Source organism: Chlamydotis macqueenii, chromosome 8 (assembly GCF_036417535.1).
Source record: "Chlamydotis macqueenii isolate bChlMac1 chromosome 8, bChlMac1.mat, whole genome shotgun sequence".
In the NCBI taxonomy this organism is placed as follows: domain Eukaryota; kingdom Metazoa; phylum Chordata; class Aves; order Otidiformes; family Otididae; genus Chlamydotis; species Chlamydotis macqueenii.
In genome coordinates, this window is record NC_141563.1 from 17,641,559 (window position 1) to 17,669,076 (window position 27,518).

General features: G+C 38.6%; 2 protein-coding genes across 2 annotated transcripts in view; one reads left to right on the plus strand and one right to left on the minus strand.

Annotated features, from left to right (window-relative positions):
- PLPPR5 (phospholipid phosphatase related 5) overlaps positions 1-27,518 on the plus strand; it is a 205,873-nt gene that overhangs the window by 67,167 nt on the left and 111,188 nt on the right. Inside the window, exons 9-10 of the mRNA XM_086752913.1 lie at positions 9,490-9,669; positions 22,418-22,508. The gene's annotated coding sequence lies outside the window, so the exon portion shown is untranslated. The remainder of the gene's footprint in view (positions 1-9,489; positions 9,670-22,417; positions 22,509-27,518) is intronic.
- Positions 1,678-21,460, minus strand: PLPPR4 (phospholipid phosphatase related 4). The gene is made up of 6 exons (XM_010125123.2): positions 21,347-21,460; positions 16,392-16,521; positions 14,487-14,682; positions 9,994-10,051; positions 8,522-8,695; positions 1,678-6,468 (listed from the first exon to the last, which is right to left on the minus strand). The coding sequence occupies exons 1-6, from the start codon at positions 21,425-21,427 to the stop codon at positions 5,131-5,133; spliced, it is 1,977 nt and encodes a 658-aa protein (XP_010123425.1). The 5' UTR covers positions 21,428-21,460; the 3' UTR covers positions 1,678-5,130.

The following is a 27,518-nucleotide window of genomic DNA, read 5'->3' on the forward strand; positions in this document are numbered from 1 at the left end:
CTCTCTTAATTTAGTGATTGTATTGCTGTAGCCAGAATAGTCTAACAGAGTACGACAAGGTTTGTCAGTGGAGGTAATGTCTCATCTTAGATAAAATTTTATAGTGTAGCCTCTATATCAAAGGGACCCTTCAGAGGGGCATGTCATTTTTAGCCTAACTTTAGATGTTTAAAATGTGTGTTTTAAAATGTCTGAACTAATAGTCTAGGTGCCTTTGTATTCCATGGAAGGGGCCATTCCCAGAGGAGAACTCATCAGATTTGTGTTAGATGTCAGCTTTCAGCAGAATCATACCCTAGCAGGATCTGTTTTACTCTGTTGTACTCCCTTCCAGAGTCTCTCTCACCCATACCTGGGCTACCGCTGCCTGTAGCTTTCCCAGGCTACCAATACATGTCCTAGAGGATGGGATACCATAACCTTGGTTCCCAGCCCTCACATTTCACACAGCCTCATTCAAGGCAGTCTGCTGCTGCAGCAGATAACCTGCTGCCACACCAGCATCTGCTGCTGGCCAAAGGGGAGGCCTCTCCTGAAACTGGCTACTCATGCAGCGTGTTCAGGACATTCTCCAGCCCCAACCACAAGCAGAGAGCTCCTTCAGTCACCACAGAGGGAGCAGTATCACAACTGTACATACGCTTCCCTTTCTCTGAGAGACAGCATACTGTTTTCTGATTATCTTTTGCCCAAGGGCTCCCATCTTAAATTGTCATTAAAGTCCTGGGACAGGGATTGCTAGGTGACCCAGCTCTGCATCACAGCTTGAGGTGACACCAGTCAACCCCAGCATGCCTTCAGTGGGAGCATGGCACACGTACGATGTTGTACCACTCAGCAGTGCAGTGCCTGGCTGGAGCCAGTGGTGCCATCAGCTGCCCAGTCCCTCCACCACCCCAGCCGAGGCAGGTCACCTGCTAGAAGGACATGTAACTCCAAAGTGGCAACCTGCACAAAGGCCCAGGCACATGTGGGGAAGCTTCTCGGAGTCCGTTTGCTTTGCTGCGTGTATCGCAGGGGCTCTGCTAGTCCCTGTGGTCTTTATTATGCCATTGGCAATGTCCACACATGCCTCAGCTAGAGCAGTATTTTCCATCCCAGGCACTTACAGGGCCCTGCTGTTGTGGTGTTTCAGGACAGGCTTGGAGATAGTGTTTGCTGTTACATACCTTGTGTGGCTTCTAGATTAAGAAAGTGGTTTTGACATCTTGTTGCTACACATAATATTTTTCACTGTTGCCAGCAAAGGGTCTGTGTCACCTGATGACTCCTGCATCCTAACTTCTTCCCTTGGGGAGAGCCCTTCCTCTCAGGTTTGCTCCTGACATCTGCCCTGTTCTCATTCACAAATCCAAAGTGCGCCTCACCATGTCCAGCAGCTCTACCCAAAACTAGCAAGGTGGTTTAGATGCATTAGGGGCTTAGCAATGCAGCTAGTCCTGCAGAATGATCTAGCAGACATGTCCTCACATGGCCTAAAGTTCCCAATTCACTTGCTTTTTTTGTAAAATGCTTTTTGGATAGGGACAAACTTGTTCAGACCCTGTTCCTCATAACTTCTTAAAACTTTTGAGGTTTCCCACTGATGACCGCTTTTACATGTCATAAGATACCTAATATTGAAAAAATAATTTGAGGAGGAATGAGACTTTGTTTCACAATAGAGATGACTGAACATCAATGAGGAATTTTATCTTTATTTTCATTATGTTAGCACAATAAACTCACACGGTAGCATTGATCTGTACTTATTTAACAAAATACATTTATAGCAATTTACAAATTCTTTCCCATTTGAAAACATTGCATAACATTTTATTAAACACAATACTTTATATAGAGAATTCTCATTTAAAAACATATTTTATTTTTGAGTATTTTCTTTTCTCAGTAAAGCACAGCCTAACAAAGAAATTCGTGCCTGTTAGCAAGTAAGAAAATCAGAACACTAAGAAGATGTCACCTGTCAATTTATTTGATTAGTTTTAAATTAAGGTATCAGTGGAATGTAAACAAAGAGTAATTTTACAAAAGGCTCCTTATCAAATACACATGCAGAGGTCTGAGTTCCAATGTATATATTATAACATTTCTGCTCTCTAATGTAATATAATTTGATAAGCCACTATTAAAAACAATAGCCTTTGGCACTTTGAGTAAAAAAGAATATATCAATATTTATGTAAAGAACACAATTTCAATGATTACACAAGAGCTTTAAAATCTTTTGTTAAGAAATAGGAAACCTTAGGAAAAATATCACACTGCACTTGAAATAGTGCAGCAAGTTTTAGAGTAATAAAAGCAACACATATGCCAATATATATCTGACTAAAACCAAGGAATAAAGAACAAACACTCCCACCAGGAATCCTGCTGTTTCCAAAACAGCTAAATTGCCAGAGGGAACATTTTCTAGTCTTTGCTTTATTGCCATTATTCTCCATTTCAGTTTTCCATTATTTCCAGGTTCATCTACTTATGTTCTTTTCCCCTGCACTTACAAACTAACAAATGATTGCATCTTATTTCCCTGCATTGATAGACCAACAGTGATTGTGTCTTACTCATTCCATTAAAGCTAATCCTACCTGCTTTATCATGTACCTAGACTAAACTAAATCCAAAGGGTTTTGTTTATAACAATCCAAGTATTTGTAATTCCTAGGAACCTTGTACAAAATTTGATATTAAATTCCAAGGACTAAAGATTCATCCTTTTAAAAAGAAAAAACAAATCCTGACTTGTAAATACTAGAGTCTGAGAACAATAATTCTAAAAAAATTACTCTTTTTCCCTAGCATCTATGATTACTTTCCCCAGATAATGTGCCTTAAAGTGTGTCTTCAGCATACTGTGCCTTTAACATACACAATATGCCGCAACCCTATTGGTTAGTTTCTTACATGTAACCTGCAGAAGACTTCCTCCCAATCACCAGATGTATGATGGGCTCTTTTTCTATTACTAGTAGGAAAAGTGCAGTCATTTCCTTAAGGACCAACACTCTTCCAGAGCACTGGGTAATGGGAAAGTGAGGGAAGCACTGCTTGACAGGGTTGGGCGACAGCACTCAGCTAAGCCTGGAGCACCTGTATAACTGGGAAGGTATATAAAGCTTTCCATTGACTCTGAATCCCTTCTTCTATACACATTAGCAAACACCATCCTCATACTTGTGAAATTACTTAGGATTGGGGATGGGTTTGGGATTTTGGTTTGGAGTTTTCTGTGGGGTTGGTGATTTTGGTTTTTTGTTTTTTTTTTTGGTCTGTGTGTTGTGCTATTTATCTTCTTGGGATGGGATGATTCTTCCTTCTACCTCCTACTTGGCTGGGGTAGGGTGGGCTTTTCCTCTGAGTTCTGTGGGGTAGGGTCTGTAAACAGGTTCTGACTATGTAGTATATTCTCTGATACCCTAAGTCAGAAGAGGACTTAGAGTGAAATGCTTCTCTGAAGAAGCCAGAGAACAGACCTGATCTGGTACTACTTATTCAGTGAGGGGACTGCTAAGCCATTCCCTCTCCTCCTATAGTAGGGGAGCTGGGAGGTGTCTGATAGTAGTTCTCTTTCAGGTGGTAATCTAGGAGAGAATGAGGAGCTGTGCTGGTTGAGCACTGCCCCTGGTTTCCTTCATGGAATAAGTTATTTAAGTCAGAACCAAATGTAATGAGGCATTTCTTCTAGCACGCCCAGGACATTCTATGCTTATTCCTTTCAGAGCTTATCCTTCCAACAGCTTTTGGCAATGGAGATTTTTAGCAGGCAATTTCTTTCATTATATTCAAAGCTCAATTTACTAAAATAATCCGTGTTCTCTCAGGTGCAGAGATCCTCCATATTCTTAAGTGGCAGTGGTGGGGAAAAAATATAATGCTTAAGAAGGCTCTGGAGGGTGTCTCAAGGGAGGCGAAGAGTAGTAGTGGCACAATGCAACACTCGTTCAGTGATTCTGCAACACCAAGGCATTCCATTTTTAAAGCGAAGCATAAATCCCCTAAATGATGGTGATTGGGGTGAAACTTGTGATTGTTCTTGTGGCATACTAAGCAAGCGAGGTGAATGACTGCTTCTAAGTGTGAGTTAAGATATTAATTACTGTCTCTTTCAAAGACGGTCAGCAAAAGTGGCCATTTATTTTTATTTACTCATGACTCACCTTTCACATTTGCACATCTCGCAGTAATTGGTGCCCTGGGTTATACAGTTAAAAACTAATAGAAAAATGGAAGGGTTGCTGAAGGACAGAATAAGACGTTTAAAAATGTAAAATCTGAATTACTTGTAGTACTTTAAAAGACCCCTTAAAAACATAATTTAAAACAGTTCTACAAGTTAGCCCACTAAGAAGCAGCCTCTTCATTAGTAGCACCTGTTTTTAAACAAAAGTTGAGCAGTAGCAGCAAAACTATTCAAAATAGTTATTCCATTCTAATGGAATGTCACTCACACATTTTTTGTTGCAGTAGACATCTTAAAAAAACTACACAAAACCTTTGCAATCTTTGAATGTGACAGATCCACTATAACAAAGCTGTAAATATTTTCTACGCTAAATGAATGCAGCCAGCATCATCATAGTATTAGCAATATTACTTTTAAAGTAACTGCACATCAATATGTCATGTGTTTGTAGAGTCTAGTAAGTATGCAGTTTTTCAAAACATGTAAAGTTATCATCAGCACCATCCTGTATTAAAGACTTGGTGCAAATTCTGCAAAGGTGAATATATACCACTGATACAGCCTTTGCTATGAAAAATTCAGTCAATTTTGGACAGAAATAGAAATAAAATAAAAAGTTGGCACATTCAGGAAATAAAGTGTCTGTATTCAAGACCATTGTTTCAATTGACATCATCACCCTCAGATAAATGTTTTGATTCTGAAGAAACAAGTTGCATGAAAATGTTTCACATTAGTTAGGTTCTGGCATTGTGCTTTTCCCCCCACCACATGCTTTCCACAGGTTCATGCACTTTGCACATCAGCAGTGTTCAACAACAGCTGGGCTGCTAGTCAATAATTTGGCACATCAAAGGTAAATATTAGCTAAAAACAAAGAGAGCAGAACCTGTGTCAAGATGTGTTTACTTCGTGGTGGTATGGACCAGCTGATATGTCTCCTCTCATTCCTTGTATGCTCGTGTAGGGGATGTGCCTTTATAGAAGATGTTTCTGGTGTTCTCTGGACTGCTCCCTCTCTCAGGGATTAAAATTATGTTACCTTTTCTTCGAAGTGTTGAGTCCCGGCTAGAAGAAATGGACAGAGTCTCTGAGCCAATCTCACTTCCCTCCACTGGCGTGACTCTAATTGTAGTGATTCCATGATGGTGATGCTCACTGTTATCTATGTTGCTTCTTTTCCTGTCACCTGACCCATAAGTGTCTTTTAAGGAGTCACAGCTCTCAGAGTCTCTGTTAAGATCATTTAGCTCATATGTCTGACGAAGGGTGACTTTTTCAGGACCCTTCCATTTCCATGACCCACTTCCTTCACCTTCTGATGGCATCTGAATTACAGGTCTGTTATTTTCTGGATGGGCCTCAACTCTGACAATGCTACTTGGCTCGTGGTCTGTCAAGGTTTTATATCTGATGGCTCCTGTACAGGTGACTGTGCTTCCTTCTGAACTCTTTGGACTGCCCTGAAGCACTCCCTGCTGCTTAGACATGGCTATTACTTGCATGATTCTTGGCTGGCTATTGCTTCTACACGCAACGCTCTTCTCAGCAGCTTTCAGCCATTTAGCTCTAGCTGAACTACTTTTGGGTGATGTGTTCACATTCTCCTGAGTCTCTTCAGGGATATGCACTAGCTGGGATGAGCCAGGACGTGACTGAATAGAGACCCTTGGCCCGCCAGAAAGCCCTGAGTTGTTACAACCTGGTACACTGCCAGGTTGAATTTTCAGGTATTGGCTAGTTGGGCCATGATGATCACCATTTACACCCACTCTGGAGGGTTCTGAGCTTGACCTCATTTCGATAGCCCTTGGTGGTGACTGCCCAGATTCAGTCTCTATTACTTGCAGTGACAACTTTCGACTGTCATTCTTGTTCTTCCACTGGGAAAGCAGCTGTTTGGAGCGGGCAGAATCCATTGATGCGTGTATTGTTGCATTTCGTCTTGCTGGATCTTCCAAGGATGGTGTGTTGACTCTTGGCAAAGTGTTGCTGAAAGTAACCATATTTTCCTTTCCCATTGGGCTTCGTGGTGTTATTATTTCTACATCAGCATTTGCTCTCTTGATATTGGTCAGAGACCCTGAATCTCTATGGTTTCTATTCAGGATACTTTCTGTACGGTGAGAAACAATGCCATCACTGCTGCTACCATTTTTACCTGGCAGGATTCTGTTGGCATCTTGACTGAGGTCTGTCAAAGACCTTAGAGGTTCTCTGTGAAAATTTGGGTGAAAGACATTGTCGTCACTTGGTAAGAAGTTCCCCACAGCATACAGGCCCTGATATTTGAACAGAAGCATCAACAATTAGTTATGGAAAAAGAGACATTTTAAGATATTTTAATTATATTGTTCTGCCTTTTAAAATTTTTGCACCTATTTCAATTATATTATTCTGCCTTTAAATAAATATTGAGTGATAGAACTGGTCCAGCTGAACTGACCGGGTATGCTCACTTTCCTTTCCTCACCAGTATGTCCTTATTCCAAATTCTGTCCTCAAGCTGGTACATCTAGACATGTATGAAGTAGTCTCAGTAGAATAACTAAGGCACATAGTTCATGGCAATAAATAGTTGAGGAAAAGATTTAACCTCCTTCAGTTTCCTTCATTTTATGAAGCGACAAATACAGCTGAAGAATGTTTTGTTATGAAGGTAACAAAAGAAATGTTTGCAGTCTTGTGGGCAAAGCTACTTTACAGCTACGTTACTATCTGCTCTGATTTACTGAATCTTGTTACAGCTTGAGTTGTTCTCTGCTCCGTGATTCTGCCCTTTCTACTGCATAATAACCATCTAATACAATATCTACATGACAGAACAATTTATCAGCTTTAAATCAATTGCTTTCCAAGCTGCGCAGAACTGTAACAAGATTTAGTTACACAACATTTTCTTGTTCAGCACTGTAAAATCCTGTTATTTTAAAAAGACTCCACTGAGAGAGAATATTCCTTGAAAGGGTCAAATGCCTGATGCAATCACTTAGGTTACTTGTTCTTTACACTCCTTTCAGAGTTATTTGTAGTTTCACGTTATTTCCCCTCCCTCCTCTTATTGGTGTCTAGTTTTCAGGGCAGATTTACTGACTGCTGGGCAGCCAGGACAATGTACTCTCTGATGTATGTTATCATGCAACAGTATATGGGGAAGACCTAACAAAGAGCACACTTGTTTTTGGATTTCAAACATGTGAACAACAGCTCCATTTATGAGAGTTTACAACAGCTTAATCATTTGAAATAATATTCTTAACAGAGTGCCTTTCTGCTCACAGTGCAATCACAGAAGCTGATTTCAGTAGCTTGTGCGGTTTCTGTTGATCTACCCTGGTTGCTGTTCCTTTTACCACTGTGAAATCCATTTTTTCCCCTATCACCTCTGTAGACCATCTGCAGGTACCTTGGATTATACTATCACAGAAAAAAAGGAGGCTAGGATGTGAACTTATTTTAGTATTATACTCAAATTCATTATTGACTTCTTGAGGGTCAAAAACATCCCACCGACTGTTAAGACTCTTCTGCTCACCTGCCCACGCTAGAGCAAAAACGTTGTCAGTAGAAGTTCCTGATTGCTCCCAGGCACCTGAGCTGGCGCTGCGCTGAACAGCTAGGGCAGCACCAGTCCTGTTGGTGACACATTGAGAGCAGCGCGCAAAAGCAAACGCCTGATGAGCTTCCTACTGACAGACAGAAAAAGGCCTAGCCTACATACCCCCTTACAGGACCCTTCCAAGGTGCTCCATCTGTTTCAACCCAGTAGAGAGAAGCACAGGAATAACATGTCTTGGGCATCCTATTTCCCCTGCATAATTTCTCCAAGAGCTCCAAAGAATCACAAGGGTGTAATACTGCCTTTGATTTCTTGCAGGTTCAGCAATTTACTCAGCTGAGTTACTGCATATTAATTCAACCAGTATTTTCTGAGATCATAAAGCTAACAGCAATATAAACTCAGGCTAGCAACAAATACCAATTAATCCGATGTTTCTCTTGTGTTATGCTTTTAAGTGTGGAGTAGAAAAGATGAGTATCTGTAAGCATTTAATGAAGCACATTATGTTAGAGCTGGTTTTGTATGCAATGCCAGATTATTATACACCGCTTTGTGCACGATTATAGCACTTTAAATTGAAATACATATTTGCTTTTTCCTGTTTATTTCTAAAGTGATTACCCCTAACATTATCATCTTCAACACATTTTTACTATATTTTTAATTATGGGATATGACCATGATGAAAGGCTTTAATAAAAACTACCAGTACTCTTATGACTACCTTAGCAGTTTTATTTGCTAAAAGTTAACTACATGAATATTATATTTACCAAATAGAGAGCAATTCCTCCTCCTATGAGAAAGCCACAGTAAACATCAACTGGATGATTCTTATACTGGGTGATACGAGTCAGACCACATATAATTCCACAGATGATAAAAGCAAAGACCAAGAGTGGTTTCAGAAGTTTTGAGGAGTCTGTTAACGTAGAATTGAAGTACATCTTGAAAAAAAAGAAAGAAATGAAGAAGCAGTTGAAGAAACATAAATTTTCCTAAGAGAATATTAATTTCTCACATTCAATATTTCTTTCACTCATAGATCATTATTACACAGTAATACTGCAAATAATCAATTTAATTTTATTTTACAGCCCTGTTAAAATTTGCTCACTTACTGTAGGAAGATCTGAAATCACAAGGAATGTATTTTCAAAAACAGGCAGTGTTGCTTATTGACGTCAATTAGGATAAGGATTTTATGCCTAAATAGTGTTCACAGTCAGAGCCTAAATGTTCCGTAAATGTGACTAAGGAGCCACTGCTTCTGAAATACAGAAGCCAGATGTCATGCCAGATGAAAGCAATAACTTGTTCTAACAAAAGCTACCACCAGATGCTTTAGAGAGTCAATTCTCAACTGGAAGCCATGATGTCAGGGAGGTCACAAAAATTAAGTGGAGGTGGTTCATCAGTATTATTTGAAATTTTGGCCTTTCCCTGGGCAGCATAAATACTGGCAAGCTCCCAGTATGTGCACAATTCCATTATCTAATTTGATTAACTGGTTGTTACTGTTCTCCTCTGATTTTTACAGCATGAGTGATGGAATTACTTCTTTAGTCTGGTTGTTTTTTTTTTTGGGGGGGAGGTGGTGTTTAAACTTCAGGTATAAGTGGTCACTCATAAAAACACTGCAGTCCACACAGAAGAAATGCCGTTGGTCAGCTGTGATCGCTGCAGCATGTCCTCCAATTCCCTGCTAGTTACTGATGGTTTTTATTCACTTGCTTTGCAGTAGCATCTTGGAGGCCTCTGGTTGTGATTGTGCCATTTCATCCATGCTGCAATTCTGTGGAGGTCAAATGAAACTACAGCACATAAATGTTTGTTCCGTAATGCCTCAAGTTCAAAAGCAGTGAGTCAAGTGAAGACAGCAATAAAGAAAAGGCAGAACACATAAAGGTTAATTTGAATGGTAAGTTAAAATATCACATCACTCTCCAAGTCAGATAAGCACTGCGTTTTATATGTGAATAATATGAGGCATAAAATATACTTAAACATTACACTTTCTGTTGCTTCTTAAAAAAGGATGTGAAGCAGCTGAATCTTTTTTTGTATTCTTAATAGAGCTGGTTTTATTTTAGCTGTTACCAGTTTTATTTTGCTTTCAAACTGTGAAGATAAAAACTTACATCCATCCAGGATATTCAGGCAACACATCATTTTACAATATACAGCAAAGGACTTTCTGACATTTGTCTTGTATAAATGAAAATGAACAGAGTTGGTTACTCACCGAAATGTACACTGCTGCAAAGGCTGCCAGGGTGGCATGTTGAGAAGGGAATGACTTTCTGCCAAGGAAGGACACTTAAATTACACTTCTCAGTTCAAATACACTGTGCTAGTGTTCACTTGAAAAAAACACTGGGTGGTACAGTCACTTTCAGCTTGCACTTCCTAAGCAATATATGATAGATCAGTAACATTTCATTTCTAAATTTCTTTTCTATAATCTGGAGAAAGGGCCAATGTTAATGAAATGCCTTTGTTTTGAAGGCATTTTGTATTTAGCATGAAATTCTTTTTGTGTACTAAGAAAATTGTGTGTACTAAGAGACCACTGGCAATGAGGTAAAGACTAAATGCTTGACTGAGAGCAGTATCTATATATTTTCTGGAAGTAAATTTCCATAACAACTTTTCAGTAAGTACCTAATTATACAACTGATTTAATGCATGAACCTTGATCTTATGATTATTCTCACTGACTTCACTTGGACTCTGTTCAAAGTGAGGACTCATACACTTTGATAATCAAGCCCTAACTTCAACAACTGAATTAATCATCTTTGTGCCCCTGCTTTGTTGCTCTAAAAACGAGGGAATGACCGGGTGACATTCTTTTCAGAGAGAGACAAACTACCTCTTTATTTGCTATGGCTTCAAGTTTTTTTTTTTTAATTTCAGCACTTTATAACACGATAGCAGTGAATAGAGCACAAGAACATGAAGAGGGCATTTTAAGAGTTACCAGGCCCCTTCCTATAGCCCAGACCAAGAGGGTAAATGAAAATATGTCTAAACTGTGTGAGACAGTAGGCAATATCAGGTGGATTCTGGAAATTGCTGAGGGTCTTCTGCTCCTATTGAAAACGCGGGGACTTGAATTATGTGGGCTGTGTCTTGAGGCAGAAACTATAGATAGGAAAATTAAAAGTGACAGCCTAGCTTCTACTTCTCTGACCACGGAAAAGGAGGTTTTGTGTAAGCAGCAGCTACACAGAACCATCATGAGGCCCTCTTCTTCTTATAGACCCATTTCAGTCCTCTAAAAACAACAAAAGAAAAGTGATGGGAACACGAAGGACAGATTTTTACACAGTAGGGGGAAAAAACTTAGCTGAAGGTGCATTCAGCAACACCTGTTGTTGAATGGCAGACATCTGGCAGACATCTAGTTCATAGCTTGTAGGAGCCCAAAAAAACTTTATGACCTCTGAGTTCTAGAAGTAAGATGTAGTGAAGATGTATAGCAGCTTGTATCTCTACGTTTATCTCCTTATAAATGGCATGGACACGTAATGTAACGTCCTGGGTGCCTTGGTGAAGAAGGGTATGTCTATCTTGCAACCACAGCAGCCACTTTCACCTGAGGAAGCTCAGCTTGAGATAAATACTTCAACAATCATTCAGCTTTGCAGATGGGTCTGGCCACCCATGGGCTCCATGTATAGCCGTTCTCCTAGCAGGACCTGAGTTAGCTAGTTTAAAATAGAGAAGACTGAAACATAGTCCTTTCCCTTTAGACAAAGACATTTTTTTTCTGCAAAGCAGCAGAGTCTACTTTCTAAATTTCTTTCCTATGCATTTTGCTTTGTCTGTTCTAAATAATTCATTAGCAATTAAATGTGTGCATGTAGTTCAGTGTGAACGCCACACTGCTGACCTGAATTTGAGCCCATGGCTCCAGCAGGTTCATGATGTCCCCCAGCACCCCCCTGCCCCCACCAGCCTTTCACAAATAGTATCCCTGGGGAACAAGTTCAGGGTTAAGGATAGGAGGATAAAGACATGAAAAAAATGTAAACATTTATAATGGCTAATCAACTCCTTTACCCTGTGCAGGTTTTAGTGGAAGCATAAATGTACTTACAGGCTGCTCAGTGGAGCAAATATGTAGATTTGATTCTGTGACCTTTAGTACCACTCAGAACTTAACCTTAATTTGATGGCATTTATATACTATATAAGGTCTGTCACTATGCTACAGTCAATCTTCTCTTTATTTTATTTTCTATTCATATGCTTTCAGGGCAAGCATAGCATGTTACAGACTAAATGCACTCTGTGTAGTCTCTAATGGTAATATTACTTTTGTCCCCCTATTTGTAATCTTTTAATCTAAAATGAAAATAATTGAAACTAAGAATTCGTAGCCTTTTTGTATGGCTCTGTATTGAAAAGATGAACACAGGTTTCAAAGAAAACATGTCCTGAACTCAGATGACAGTGTATCACTCTAAATGCTCATGCATGAGGACGTGTAGAGGAGGAACAATGATGAGGAAGCGTCCTACCGAGAGACAGAGTCATACTGAGTCAGAACACCAGAAATGATAAAGCATAGAGAACTCACGGGAGATCTGAATAGAAATGACTGAAAAGGCTCTTTGAAAATAAATAGAGGACAAGATGGACAAAGGAAACCCCTGGGTATTTGGGGATGTTACAGAAAATTTTTTTCATATAATCAGCTGGATAATTATGTGGAATAGATTTAAGATATTAATAAATGGTCATCTTTCTAAAGAAACAGAAACACACAAAACCTGACTGCTTAGTCTTAAAATGTTACAACTAATTTCACTGTTTTTTGGAAGTGATGATATTTAAACTTAGGAGTGATCAGAGTTTTTCAAATGGCTACAGGCAGTCAATTCAGAGCAATAGGCATCTTATTTGAGATGATAATGAAATGAATGAGACGTAATAATGAAATTTTTTTTTGCCTGATCATGTGTAAAACTACACTGATTTCCCTGGGACACCATGTAGGTGCAAGACACTGCCTGCAAGCATCAGGCTTCAATGGCAGTATCCCAGTAACAGCAAATAGTTATGGGAAAAAAGACAGTGAGGTGAAGGCTGATATAGTAATTCTGGTTATGCCTTTCACCAAAATTATTTTCACAAAATTATTTGGGCCAAATAGAGCTACAATCCTTCATTCCAGCTCTGGATCATGCCCACATACATAAATTGAAAAGATACAGCAAATTAATCAATGCTAATTATGAGTCTTAGCCCACTAGACATATTTAAGACCAAATATATCAAATAATTGAGGGTGTTTAAACATCAGTGAAAGAACACAGATTATGAGATTTGCTGGAAGATACTTACAAAGTGAATGACTTCATGATTTCCAAGTGTGTTGACCATTGAAATAAATGGAAAAGCAAACAAACTGGGGGAGAGGTGCCTTAATATATAGACAGAACATTTTAGTAATATCCACGTGACACAAACTTAATGCCATGAGGCATAAAGTTAAAACAGAAGCTAGCACCTGGGGCTGCATACAGAACAAGAAAGGAGTGCAAAGTTTTAGTGACATGGATGTGACAGAAATAACACAGCTTCATGTCTACTGATCAGGTACACAGAGAAACTCTGCAGCTGATTCAGAGGCAGAAATTGTAGTCATTTCAAGCATTCTATGATTTTGCTGTAACTTTTCTGGAGAGCAGGAGATTTTAAAAAGCACCAGAATTTTGAAGGACTGCAAAACATTCAAACATTCAATGACTAACAGGCAAAAAAGGTTAACCTATTGTGGAAAGATACAAAAGACTACTATTGTATTCTGTTAAGAGCTTCATGATTTCTCAGTAGTGTGATGCATATATTTAGGAGACTTCATACTAATGAAGTCCTTGAACTAATGAGTGGCAGATGTATTGGAACAGTACAGCTTACTGACTTATACCGTCAGGTTGCTTGTTTCAATCTATGACCTATCATCAGTAATTGAATTTCTATTTTATCACATCGAGCTTGTTTAAAATAAGATATATAGTCTGGGTTATATCTCAACTTGACTGATATGCATGTCCAAAATCTGCTACTATAAACAACATTAATTTATCTCCTGGCTATCTAAGTAGGGAAGCTAAAGACTAAATGATCAAGGAGGATAAACCACGAGTTATAAATATCATGAAAGAAAAGTCATATGTTTGGGAACGCTCAAATTTGCATCCCTTTCTCTAATAAAGGGACTTTTTAAATGCTGTCAATATAAAAACCTAATCAATTACAGAAACAGAAAACAAAAACTTCTCCAACAAATCCTAAACCCAAGTCTTACAAACTAAGAACAAAATAACACAGAACAGTAATGTACGGTATACGGAGGTCTCAGATAAAGTACTTGGGTGACTTCTTCCCCTGCTTTTTATTGGGAACTTACCCAGATCCCACTGGGAAAAGCAGTAGAAGCTGTACATATTAATAATTGTATAGGAAACAGCCTCCTTTGAAGGAGTGAAAGTAACTAGCTACTAAAGACTGTGCTTCAGAATCTGACAGTCTTCCAAAGTCCACTGTTGGCCTGATATCTTGATACAGAAAATTGAACATCACTAAAAAGACACTTATGCTCTCACCTTTGTCATGAAAAACTGACAAACTCGTTCAGACTTCAACTAGGAAAAAAAATCTTGAAACAATGACAGAAAAAAAAAAATGAATACTTTAATGTACACAATGAAGGATAGAACCAACCTTCCAGCATTGATAATACTGAGATCAGCTCCTGAGCAAATATCTTCCACAACATAGGAATTCTCTGAGCAGGATACATTTAAGGATGTATAGTTAGGCTTGCAAACAGTCAGGAAATATGGTGCCTGATATCCTGTTGATAGCTGTATAATATCAGTAACGAGAGCAGTAGAACAAAGACCAAACACATGAACACCTAGGAAAGAAATCAATAGAGCCTGTTAAATTTATAATATGCATAAATTAGATTAATTCATTGTGACAAAATACATTCAATGGAATTCTGGTGGCTTGTGTTATTGGACTTGGGAGAAGTTAACTGAAGAATAAGATGTATTTTTTTTATGAAAGCTTATTACAAAGTTGACTTCTTCAATGTAAAAAAAATAAGATTATTTATGCTTGTTTTCTTCCTGTTCATACTTAACATTTTGATGGCTTGATGTCCTCCAACATCTTTTCGTAAAAGTGAACTACACTGGAGCTGCTTCCATTTGGAAAGCAGTTTTCTGAACTGACTAAAGGACAGTCATCTATTTGAGGAGACCACATGTGCTCCTCTGGTCCTTGGACTTGCCCACTGGGATAGAGGCTTTTAATAACACGGACAGCTGCCCATTAGATCCCTGCTCTGAGGACCTGTTCTCTGTTTACCACCATTCATCAGCTGGCAATAACTTTGGCTACCTTCACACCTCTGATATTTCTTGAGTACCAAGTCCTTGCCATGAATCCAAATATTTGAGTCTTTTCAGTAATTGATGAACGTTTCTGTCTGGTTAATGAAGACAAACTCACAAGGCAGTTGAAGTAAATGCAGTTGTTTTACTGAGCATTTTCAACTGCTTTTCCTCTAAAGATTTACCTCTAATTCCCTACGTGTAGTCATATAAATAAATTTATGTTTCATCTTTAAATTGAAAGACTGCTAAAGTCATTAAAATATTAAAGAAAGTGTAAATTCAGAGTATGAATCAAGAATGAAATTCATGCATCTTTAAGCTTGTCTTTTTTGGTGATGGAATGGGATGCCATACACAGGGAGAAGTGGCGAGCATGGACTATCTTTACAGCCCTCCTTGCTGATATTGTAACCTACCATTCCCTCTGCTTACTTCCTCACTGTTGCTTTTAAGAGGATGCTTTACTGGTCATAGACCATATAACCTCTCCTGCCATTACCTTCTGCTTGCCAGACTACAGAAACCTAGTGTATAGTCCTCCTACCAGGCTTTCAGAGTGCTGCCCTGCAGGTTGTCTTTCCCTAGGCTGTTGTCTCTAATAAAAGATTTCTGGAACAGAAAAAAAACCTTGGTAGGGGAAATTAACTCTAAGAAAGGTACCAAAGTCCACATGCCCTTTCAAGTTCAGTTTTCATAAATGACAATTAAAACAAAGTAAAGTAAAGCAATTCAACATGTTCCTCTCTATCATTAGGTTGCTAGATTCTAGCCCTTTTTCAAGAGGTAGATAAACACATCCCAGAAAAAGAATGTCAAATCTACTGACAGTTTCTGACAAGTTTTTACTGTCATGCTGAATACTGCGCAGGTGGGTTGGATCCTGATGATGCACTGAAGACAGTCAGGGAAAACTACACACTGAAACCATTGCAAGGAAGCCAGCTCAAGGTGGGCAGAGAAGGAAAAACAAATTATTCTTTTAGAAATACTGACAATAGTACAGGAGAGGAAAGGGAAAATGGAGAGTGTAGATGCTGCATTACTGAGTGTGGGGCGGCTCTGTCGCTCCATTTGACAGTTTCTTCTCACATTTTCTGGCAGAAAAAGATCTATTCCAGTGACAGCCCTGCACTGTTCTGAAAGGCTGTTTCAGAGAAGAAAACCTGCATGGCGAAAAGTGAATATGGAAAGCTCTTCTTTGTGACTAACATTTGAAACGCACCAACAAATCTGACAGCTCTTCTAAGAAAAGAATTGAAGTTGCATCCTCCTGCATTAATATTGGCCTCTGTTCCAATCCCATTTCTTCTTTTGGACAGGCAACAGTAGAGAATTCCTTCTCCTATCATTATCTGCAATGACAAAGGAGCCATTAAATAAGCATAGCAGTTACTCAGAAGACACTGATTGAATTTAAAGGGCTGAAATATAACTACACCACACCAATGTCATCCACCGACATGTATTCGCCTTTAAAAGATTTGTGTCAATACGTAAACATTCAGTAATGCAACTTAGCCCGAGTGAGGGCGGGCAAGAAGGTGGCGCTGAAATTAAATGCAAGTGGCCTACGGTATACAGTGCTCAGTGGATTCGAGGTCTTGATCCACAGCTGAAATTTGATGCTTCTACAATAAAAAAGTAATAATTAGAAAATCTCACCTCTAAAATATTCCAGAGCCACTGCAATATCTTAGTGCTTCTGAGGTGGTTCTAATACTCAGTCTTGGCCTCAAGCCTAGCAACCCCTAGCAGCTTCTAATTAGGTGGCAGCCTTCTCTTCTCTTTGTTTAATTTGGCTTGGGTTTTATCCAGATCGACAGCAGTAGAAAAAGTTCTGTCCTTATGGCCCCTCTGAACACACCAAACAAAAGAGATTATGACTGAAGCCCTAGACAAGAGTTTAGAATGGAAATAAAGAGAAGAATGTAAATAAAAAATTGTGTTACTGGCTGGAAAATCCAGATCCATTTATATGCTTCCAGTCCCAGGTTTGATTGTCTTCCCTGTTAAATAGTGCAACAACTTGGAAATCTGTACAGGGCTTGTACAGAGTTCAGAATAAGGGCTGGGTTGAAATATTGACATTAATGAGGCAGTTCTCACTGTTAAGAGGAGATTCACCTCATCTACCCATGGATGCATTGAAAACTAATATATGGAATGCACAAAGCTTAGAATGCAATGAGGTGCTAAAGCACTTGAATTAGGCTGAATCTGCGGTAATTACCAGTGAAGTTTGTGCATGCTGAGACCCCTCACCCTAGGAGAAAGGAAATACAGTGGACAAGCTTAGTCTAACTTTTTTTTTAGCTAAAGGTTTAATAAATTGGTTTCCTTTCCTTGACAGAAAGATTGAAATGGTGAAGGTTGTCTCATTACATGGAAAAGTCACTGGTAATGGTTATTTTAATTAGATGAAAACTATGGTCACTATTATCTGTCTCCATCTCATCAATTTACAGGTGAAACTTTTCCTGGAGAAATCAGTAGTATTTCAAACTTAAAAAACAGAGAATAGTTTTTTAGCCAAGCTCTAGGGAATGTCTGGCACAGGGAAAAACACCAGAGAGATGGATTAGTTCGAGTCATAAGAGGAGAAAATTGGGAAACAGCAAGGCCTATGTCAAGGAAAATTCAGAGGCTGGTATTTCCAAGGAAACAAACTCCCACAGTAGAAGAGGCAGTAGGACTGAAACTGCTAGCAGTGAATTTCTCTCCCTGCGAATTGATTTCCCAAATCAATGTGATCTAATTTCCTGGTGATCTCTGTTAGAAAGCACATCTTTAAGCAGGTTTTTAGTAAGTGGCTGATAAGGGTTTGAACATACACTGATATGATTAAATAACTGGTCCTAACATTTTTAAATTAATAACTAGAAAGAAAAATATGTCAAGAGGATCAGATTCTTTGAAGCAAATAGAAGTCATGTTGCAATTCAGGTATATCTAAATTCCAGACATAAAATATCCATATTGGTAATTTCATACAAGTCCAGTTGTTCCACACTGAAGTCTCCTGTGCTTTGTGAATACATATAGAAAAATTCATATATGCCACAAGCCATAAGACATATGTCAACAATACAGTTAGTAATATTCTGTAGCACTTTAGGGCTACAGAACAGACCTGGTTAAAAGCAGTTGCTGCTCACTAATAATGAGCAAAAAAACCCAAAGGAAGAAAAAACCCACCATAAAGCTCCATATCCACACAGATCCTTCTGTAATAATGGCTTGGGAAAATAAATTGCAAAATGCTAGATTTGTTGTAAAAAAAATTCCCATAAAGTGAACAGATTTAATATGTTCTTAATATGTCTTGGGAAAAAAAATGAGTATAGGAACAAAAATAATATAGAAAAAAATTAAGTCCTATTCTAGTATTTATATAAGGCTTTAAGGAGGGATTGAGACTGGAATTTGCTTGTCTTCTTTTCTCCCTCCCTTTTTTGGGGTTATTTTTTCTTATTTACGTTCCTTGGTAATATTTAAAATGTGGCTTAATGACACTTGTATTTTATTGAGTCTTGATGACGTTCTGCCTCATATTGCAGTAAGTCCCTGAACCACAGACAGAGGCTAGCGTATGCTATGTTACTGGAGATCCTCAATTCATCACATAGCTCATGCTTACTTTTCTATATTTTACAGCTTTTATAAAATGTGCAATTCATTGAAATGTTAATGAAAACTAAATTATAAAATGCTGAACTCAACAAAATGACAATGGCACAATTGTGATCTTTTTGCATTTGACCTTCATTGGCCTATTTTCTCAAAGAAAAAGGGAAGAATCGGACAAAAAAAACCACCCTACTTTTTTTTACTTCAGAAGCGGTATTGAATAATAAAGAGCTGATGCTCTCCAACATCTTATAGAATAATAGGATAGTTAGGGCTGGAAGGGACCTTTAAAGGTCATCTAGTCCAACCCCCCTGCAAGGAGCAGGGACATCTCCAACCAGATCAGGTTGCTCAGAGCCCCATCCAACCTGACCTTGAGTGTTTCCAGGGATGGGGCATCTACCAGCTTTCTGGGCAACCTGTGCCAGTGTTCCATCTACCCTCATTGTAAAAGGTTTCTTCCTTATATCTAGTCTAAATCTACCCTCTTTTAGTTTAAAACCAGTACCCCTTGTCCTATGGTGACAGGCCCTACTAAAGAGTTTCTCCACATCTTTCTTATAAGCCCCCTTTAGGTACTGGAAGGCTGCTATAAGGTCTCCCCAGAGCCTTCTCTTCTCCAGGCTGAACAACCCCAGCTCTCTCAGCCTGTCCTCAAAGGAGAGGTGCTCCAGCCCTCTGATCATTTTTTTTTATTAAAGGAGGTTGTGTATTTCACTCTATCAGAGCCCATTCTCCAACCAACACAAGCATTCCATTCATGTTTACACTAATACGAATGAGCTATACCTTCCTAAGGGTTGCAGCTTTCAAGTCGTTGTACTTTGAAGTTTCAGGATTACTTTCTTTACCAATCTTATGTTTGATAGGCATGCTTAAGTGTGAGTTTGAGTTCCTCACATGGCACAGTTTTGGTTATTTGTCTGTACTGCTGGTAGGAGAATGACTCAAGCAAGGATAACATTTTCTATTGCAAAATTTCATGCAATGCTGAAATAATATAGCTGTAATCAAAGCCCTTAATAAACACTCTAATTAAATGGTCATCTTTCATCTTCACTGAAGGTGTTTGATATTACCTAGGCTTGACATAAACTCTCTGAAGTGAAAATCAGCTTTTACCCCTCTACTGTGGCTGAATTGAGCCTATACAGATTCCTTCTATGTTTTTTTTTTTCAGGAAAGTTCACTTTGTTGGTATCAGAAACACTATCTAAGTTTAAGAAACCCAGCCAAACTCAATACCCACAAGTTTTGGTTTTATCACAGTATTTGGTATTTGCTGCAAGCATCTGCACCAGGAACACTGAGACTCTTTAGCCCCCAGTTCCTAAATGAGGACAATTTTTAACCTGGTGGTGTGCAAAATCCTTCCAAAATGGTTTCCAGAGCAACCAAAATCAAAAATGGTAAGAAGAGTTCAGTTTAAAAAAAAGACAGCTAAACAAAAACCATCCTGAAAAGCAAAGAGAGAATAGCACTTGATGAGTTTTATATGGGCATCACATTGTATAGATTTTGTAATTGCAAATTGGCTAGTATTATAAAGTGAATGAACTGGTTGAATTTAAGGGAATTCAGTGGAGCTGGCAGCAGAGATACATTTGCAGCTGCCTTTAGAGAAGTGCCTAACCACGATGCACAGTCATTGCTGTCAGGGGAGAGAAGAGACCCTTTCAGAAGGCTGATTCTGCTTTTTAAGTGCATGCAATCACCCACTGAAGGTGAATTTCTCTCTCTATTTGCCAAACAGGAGTGGTGTAAGAATAAGGCTCTGAGCTGCCTAAAATCAGACACAATTAATTCCCTCTAGTGTATGTGTGTATATTTATATACACATATATATATACATACATACATATATATATATAGATAAGGGTAATGTCTTTAGATTTAATTTTAATTTGAGACCTCAATTCCAGCAGGGACAATACCCACCTCCATCAGATTTTTTTTTTTTTCTGTAAATAGTAACCAAACTGCTCATATTCTCACAGGATATTTCTGTACTGCTGAAATCATCTTCTCCCTTTGGGTGAATGATTAAACTAGCCTCCTTTTCCCTGCTCTTAATTACAAACTCAAAATTTAGAGGCGTGCCAGTGCTATTTGGGAAAGCGTAATCGATTTCACTGACACGGTTGCTAGACCTTCTCACTGTTCAGTGCTGCAAATGAAAGGCTTCCATTTTCAACAAAGTCCTGAATTGTTAGTGTATCTCAGAGTATGGGGGTGTCCTGTCTGTAAAAGTTCAAATATTTGTACAGCATAACAGAATGATTCAAGCTCATGTCACCCAACTGTAGATGCTGTTTCTTAACATTAGTGTCCACAACCAGGATAGTCTGAGTAGATTAAGTGCTACAGGGAATGTTTTATGGAGTGTGTCTCCTTCTGTTATAGCAGAATAAAAGATGAATTTAAAATCCTAAGGTAATTAGCCTGGATGACACACTGCAGCCTAACTGAAATCAAAGCAGCTATTTTCTTTACACCAACTGAAACTCTGTTCACAGTCTTCAAGAAGTGACAGTGGCACCTCAAACTTACCGTAATTGATGGTCCAGCAAAAACCAGACTAAGCAACATCAAGAAGGGAACAGACTCTTGTGTAGGTTCAATGTATGGCATGCTCAGACTCTTGTCATAGCAATTAAATCCAGAGTGAACTGGCTTGAAGACATCAGTAAGTTCAAGAAAATAGAGGCTAACAACAGAAGATGCCAATATGGGCAACTAGAAGAGAAGAAAGCAACAAATTACTGTTTGGAAATGGAATGGCAATGCTTTCTGTTAACAAATCTTTGTGTTGTTTGCTATTTACGTCTCACTGCTCCTTGTCATATACAGTTTACCGTATTTAAATAATTAATTCTCCAAAGATGAGAGACCTGTTCAGTTGACCTGTTGTCTACCAAGCTAGTCAGAACACCCAATCCAATCTTCAGCCCACATAATTTAGCCTTTTCATCTATGAACCTTTAATAGACAAACTTTGATTTTATTTTTTTTTTAAAGGAAGTACCCAGACTGCAGTTTCCCATGTGGAGCCTCAGTGTTCTGCTGTTCATCACCACCCTTTCTGGTCCTTTAGCAATTCTCTGTCATGCATATGACAGTGTTTACACCAAAGCTAGTTTGCATTAAGTTTCAAAGTAACAGTTAATGAAAAACATTACAGAGTGCTTCCCCAGAATCTAAATATGTGATAATATAGTGTTCTGCTTTCACACATTCATCTTGTAATTCTATCAAAAAAGCAATTAAATTTGGCAAGACTCAATCTGTGTAGAACCATGACTGTGGTTCACAATTATTTAATCCTCTAGGTATTTAGTGATTCTACCCTTTGCAATTACTTCCAGTAATTTATTAAGAGTGAAGTTGGGCCCTCTGGGGATAAATTCACCCCACTTTGCCACCAGCTCCTGAAAGCACAGATTCAATCAGTAAACCTCTGTGGAAGGAAGTCTTTCAAGAGAAGAAATAGGAAAAAGGCATTTTGAAGCCATTGGTTTATATGTGAACAGAGGGTCTTGCCCCCAGCGTGGGGAGGTGACCAGCAGCGTGTGATCATTCTTAGTAAATGCTCAGAAACTTTTTTTGTTTGTTATTTCCCAGAGTCCTCACTGAACAAGGTAACATTAGAACAACTGCCTGCTCCTGCACTGAGATGCAATGATCCCCTCCCTGTGTCTCTACTGCAGTGAAGGTATCTGTGGATAATATGATGTGAACTGCCTATCTGCTTCCTTTTATTTTTTTCTTTTTAAAATGGCTATCACATTACGTTTTCCTCATTGTTAACTGCAGCTGAAAAGTAAAAGCTTGCAACTACTAGATTCATTTAGACAGATACAATCATAAAAAAATCAATAAGGCTATATCACATCTCTTAAAAAAACCCCACTTTTCTCTTTTACATCAAGCACCTCACTTTATGAGAAACAGGGATTGCCCTAACATAATTTCAGGCATACTTAGATTATATTATTCTTGCAATGTTCAGGGCAGATTTACAAAAATAATTGATTGCTTAAAATCAATGTCATTCATTCCATTCTACAATGGCAGAGGTAAAACTGGATAAATATGTCTATTGGAAAAATGATGAATAAAACCTGCTATATATGGCAGAGGGAAAATGCATTTCTTGCATTAGCTGGCCATTTTCAGATTTTAAACACTGGGCTTCTAAACGTAGACGTTTTGTGCATAAAATGTAATTCTGGGTGGTTAAAGAAGGAGAGTTCTAGCTAAACTTCACTGAAGCATTTTTTTTAATATGACTTAGTTTTTGTTTGAAAATAACAGCTTATCTTTGATGTGCTGAAGGACAGATTTGAAGAGGGTGAGTTGTATCTTCAAAGTGTTCTAAGCAAATTCTGCAGAAGGCGGAGATGGAAGTATTCTGCCTGGCTGGTTATCTGTGTTCAAGCTGGTTGCACTGTAGTGTCACGCAGTATACAGGCTGTGATTTTGTAGAAAGGGAGGGTATGTGTATTGGCATTACAATGTGTAATGTGCCAAGGGTATGTGTATTATGAGCATTACAAACACCAGGCATTTATAAGTTTGCTTCAGTAAGTAGTGTGTGTGTGTGTGTGTATATAACCCAAACATGTATGTATATTTGCACTCTCATACTATATTACACATACATATTAGAGATAGCACATAACATACACCATATGTAATATATATTATGTGAATACATAATATATAACTATTATATAAGGTGACATATAATATGTATGGAAAAATTATATACAATGTTACTAAACTGGGTCCTGCTTCTCACCCATCACAGGAAAATATCCAATTCTTTAGCTGGATGCATTCTATAACACTACGTCTCATTTCCTGCTGGATGCAGTCCTAGATTGTCTATAACGCAGGCATGCACGATTAGTCAACATGGGCTAGACTGCTTCTAGTCATTGTACAGATGTGCAGGGATGAAAGAGGACTTCCCTGAAGTCTTCATACTCTGGGAATAATTAAGATGCTTGTGGAACTAGGTGCCCTTCTCTCCACGCCTGCCTGCACAGAGGCTGTGGAGCTGTTTGGGATAAGGGACGTCCTGACGAGAAGGCTGGCACAGTGCACGCTGCATTGGTGTGTGGGGAGTTTACACTGAGTCTCTGCTGCTCTTGCTGGGACACTGAAATTTTGCACACCATTTGAACTCACACATATTGCAACTTCGCTTCCACACAGCGTTTAACTCTTGAAACGTTTGCGATGTCTTTTATTATTAACGATTTGAAAGGCATACCTAATGCCTTAGCCAGCGTCCAGGTCCCATGGGGCAAAGCGTCTCGTAACAGGACACAAACCTATGCCAATGAGCTAAATGGAAAAAATAGACAAAGTGCCTATTGCCTTTCTTTTCAGAAATTAAGCCCTTCCATCTAGATGTCCCCAAAGGTTCATTTCCTAGAATGGAAACACAGAGCAGGCAGACTCATGGAACACTTTGTACTCAAAGCTTCATCTTCATTGTGTATTGTCAGGAAAAAAACATCAAGGAAAGGAAAGCCTCTCCTTGAACAACAGGTTCTGGATTACCTGCAAGTCCACCTCTAGTTTGATGATGGTATTCTTCGGCAGGCAACTGTTTTAAATGCCAATACTGAACTATCAAAAACAGGTGGTATATGAAGTGATCTTTTATTGTGAGACACTAAAATAAAAGATGTGAATAACTTTTTTTTTTAAACTACTATATGTAAGCTATAATTTTATTGTTAATTACAAAATCAAGGAACCCTAAGAATTGCATTTTACTGTCTTATGACTTCACTACAGGACTCCCATATTATTTCTGACTGTAATTACCCATTCTGCTAAAAGAAAAGAAATTTTTCTAAAGGATTATGAATCTTCAACATAACTGCTTACAATACTAATGAATAGCTTTATAGTCAATTTGCTATATACAGTATGTCAGATCCCACAGGACATTTTTCTTCCTATCCTTTTTAAAATACAAATATAAAATGCATCTTCTGAAAGTCTAACATTTCTAAAAAAAAAAGCAAATGTTTCTAAAATCTTCTAAATAGTATAACTGGCTATTTAATATATGAATATTTATGGAGTGTTCTGCTTAAGGCAGCAGTAGTTCAGTAATTATATACTTCAGCTCCCAACACCTTGAAAATGTCAAATATAATTAGATGGTAGAATGTGCATTGTTTTAATTACAAAGTGGAATAGGAATTTTCCAGTTCTTAATTAGAATAATAAAACCCCTAACCTCAGTTCACGTATCTTGACTAATAAGTCTTTATACTCTTACTTCCTTGGTTGGCTAGTGGAGAAAGATCCCTGTTTAGCTTGTAATTTAGACCTGTAAATGTAGAGTTTGACCCAAGTGGTCAAACTCTGTTTGGCTTAGAGTCTTAAAGTCAGGACCATAATCAGCACAGCTGCTGAAAAGGTTTGACTTGGGGTTTGTTTATTTTTTTTTTAAAGATTTTTTTTCTTTTTCCTCCTGTTATTTTCTTAAACTGTAAGTTAAGAGCGTTTATTAAGCCATAAGACTTTGCTATTAACAATAATGTTATTAACATTTTAAAAAGATTTGGCTGTATTGAGCTAGGAATTGTCCAAGCATGAGAAAATATGATCTTTATTCCCAAGAGCTTAACAAGGATGTAAACACCTAGAGATCTTGTAAGGAGAAAAATAAAAGGCGAAAACCTCCTTTTCATTACGTAGTGCAGGACAAACCAAAAGAGTATTTGGTAGCTCAATAACTTCTCTGAACTGATGGTATATATAACAAATCTTCCTTCTGGCCAAAAGCCACAAGACACATATCACATACTACAGAGAACTGAAAGGAGATGGCTGTGAGAGGAGTTCAGAGGTGGGAGAAAACAGTTCTTCAGGGTGCCCATCAATCTGCCGTGGGATATGCTGTGATTCGTCCTGAGGCCATTCTGGAGTGCTCCTGGTTTACTTGTGAGGATTAAGATTATCCAGGACCCACAGTGCCAGCACAATTTGTTACTGGTTATATGACATAGTCTATGCATGGAAGCTAAGCTGGTCCTGCCCAAACCCCACAAGTTAGCTACCCATTAACCACCAGGCCCAAACTTGCTGAGGCACCCCCAGGTAGATGGAAATGCTTCTGTTACATTTCCCTATGATTAGTTTTCCATGGCTTTGAATGCATGAAAAGAAAAGAGGAACCTGTAGAGCTGCAGCCCACTAAATACAGTCTTGTCATTGCTACTAACATCCCACACATTTTGTACTGAGTTTGCAAGGGCTTGTCAAACATGCTTTGTCTGTACTTGTCTTGATCTGCCTGGACCTTTATTTTTATTTAGTTTAATTGTAACAGCAGTTTTTCTAATGATCTTAGAAATCAGGCTATGCCCAATTCATTTTACTTTCACATATCTTTGTATGGTATAACTCCACATTATTTTTTTTATCTATATCTAGTAGAAACAAGTAGTTATTCTGTATAAAAATGAGCTATTTATGGCTCTAGTATAGGCATATCAAATCCTTTGTCAGGAGCAGTATGATGTTGATGATTCTTCCTCACTCTAGGAACCACTTGGGTTCATTTTACACCTTGCTTTTTCTCTTTTGGTCTGTCTTTTCACATTACATCCCAATTTACTATGTGTGGCATGGTTCACATATGCTGGATGCTTGTTCTTTGTACTCTTTGTTACCCCTAAAATCAGTTTTGCCAGCAGCAGTTCTGCATTTCTTTATTTGATCATTGGGCATGTTGTTTACAGCCTGGAGGTCTCCAGTACCAGCATATGCCCCACCTCTTACCCTACACCTGTAACTCCCTCACACTGCACCTCTGTAATGCTGGAACACAGGTCTGGGATGGCAGCAGAGGTCTTGCAAATGGGGTACTGGAAGGTGAAGCCTTAGTAAGAAAATCTCATTGGCGTGGATGGAACCCTATATAGCATGAGGTTGTCCTTTGGACAGCTCAGCATCTGGGGCACGGACTTTTGTCTCTAGCCTTCCACCAGGCACACACCCTGTTGTTCTGAAGGGAACACTGAACTGCTTACTCTTGAATTAAAAAGTAGGGCCTTTAAATTTACTATTCCACAGGGTCTCTGCAGAGCCCTAAATTTCTAAATTAAGATGCTCCCTCCCCTTGGAGATGTCCAAATAGTCAAAGCTTCACTAAAACCACATTCTCTCTGCAGGCAAGTCAGTAGCAACCAGATATTGACGGTTTCTTAAATGACACCATGGAGACAGTGAGGCTCAAACCAAAAGCAAAGCAACAAATAAGCACACATAGACCCTCCAGATTCTCTCGTACCTTGAAAGAGTACGCAACTGGATACATACATGATTCAAAACTCTTTGGGAATTAGTAGCTTCTATAAATTCCCTTTCTCTAAAAGTGTACACTGGCAGTTATATATCTAGCTCTTCTATTTGTCAGCACTTAACTAAGCAGAGTCCATATTTATCTCCAGGGAAATAACATCTTAAAATCCATGGGCTTTATGAGAGTGCCACCATGGAGTGTCACATACTCAAATGTCTGAACCTGTTTTGTAGGTTGCAGTTATGGATTGCTAAAATGCAGTACAGGCTTTATGTCTTAGAATGAACTCACATCCAGACCCTGTGGTGGTGTTGTATTGGGCTGTGGTGGTGGCTACCAGCAGACACTCTTCAAATACGGGTTACAGAAGTGATTAGCCTGGGCTAT

Coding starts and splice junctions, on each gene's coding strand:
- PLPPR4 (XM_010125123.2), bottom strand. CDS start 21,427: ATGCCATACATTGAACCTACACAAGAGTCTGTTCCCTTCTTGATGTTG. Junction 16,522..21,346: donor TTGCTGGACCATCAATTACG/GTAAGTTTGAGG, acceptor TTGTCATTGCAG/ATAATGATAGGAGAAGGAAT. Junction 14,683..16,391: donor AAGAGCTGTCAGATTTGTTG/GTGCGTTTCAAA, acceptor TTTCTTTCCTAG/GTGTTCATGTGTTTGGTCTT.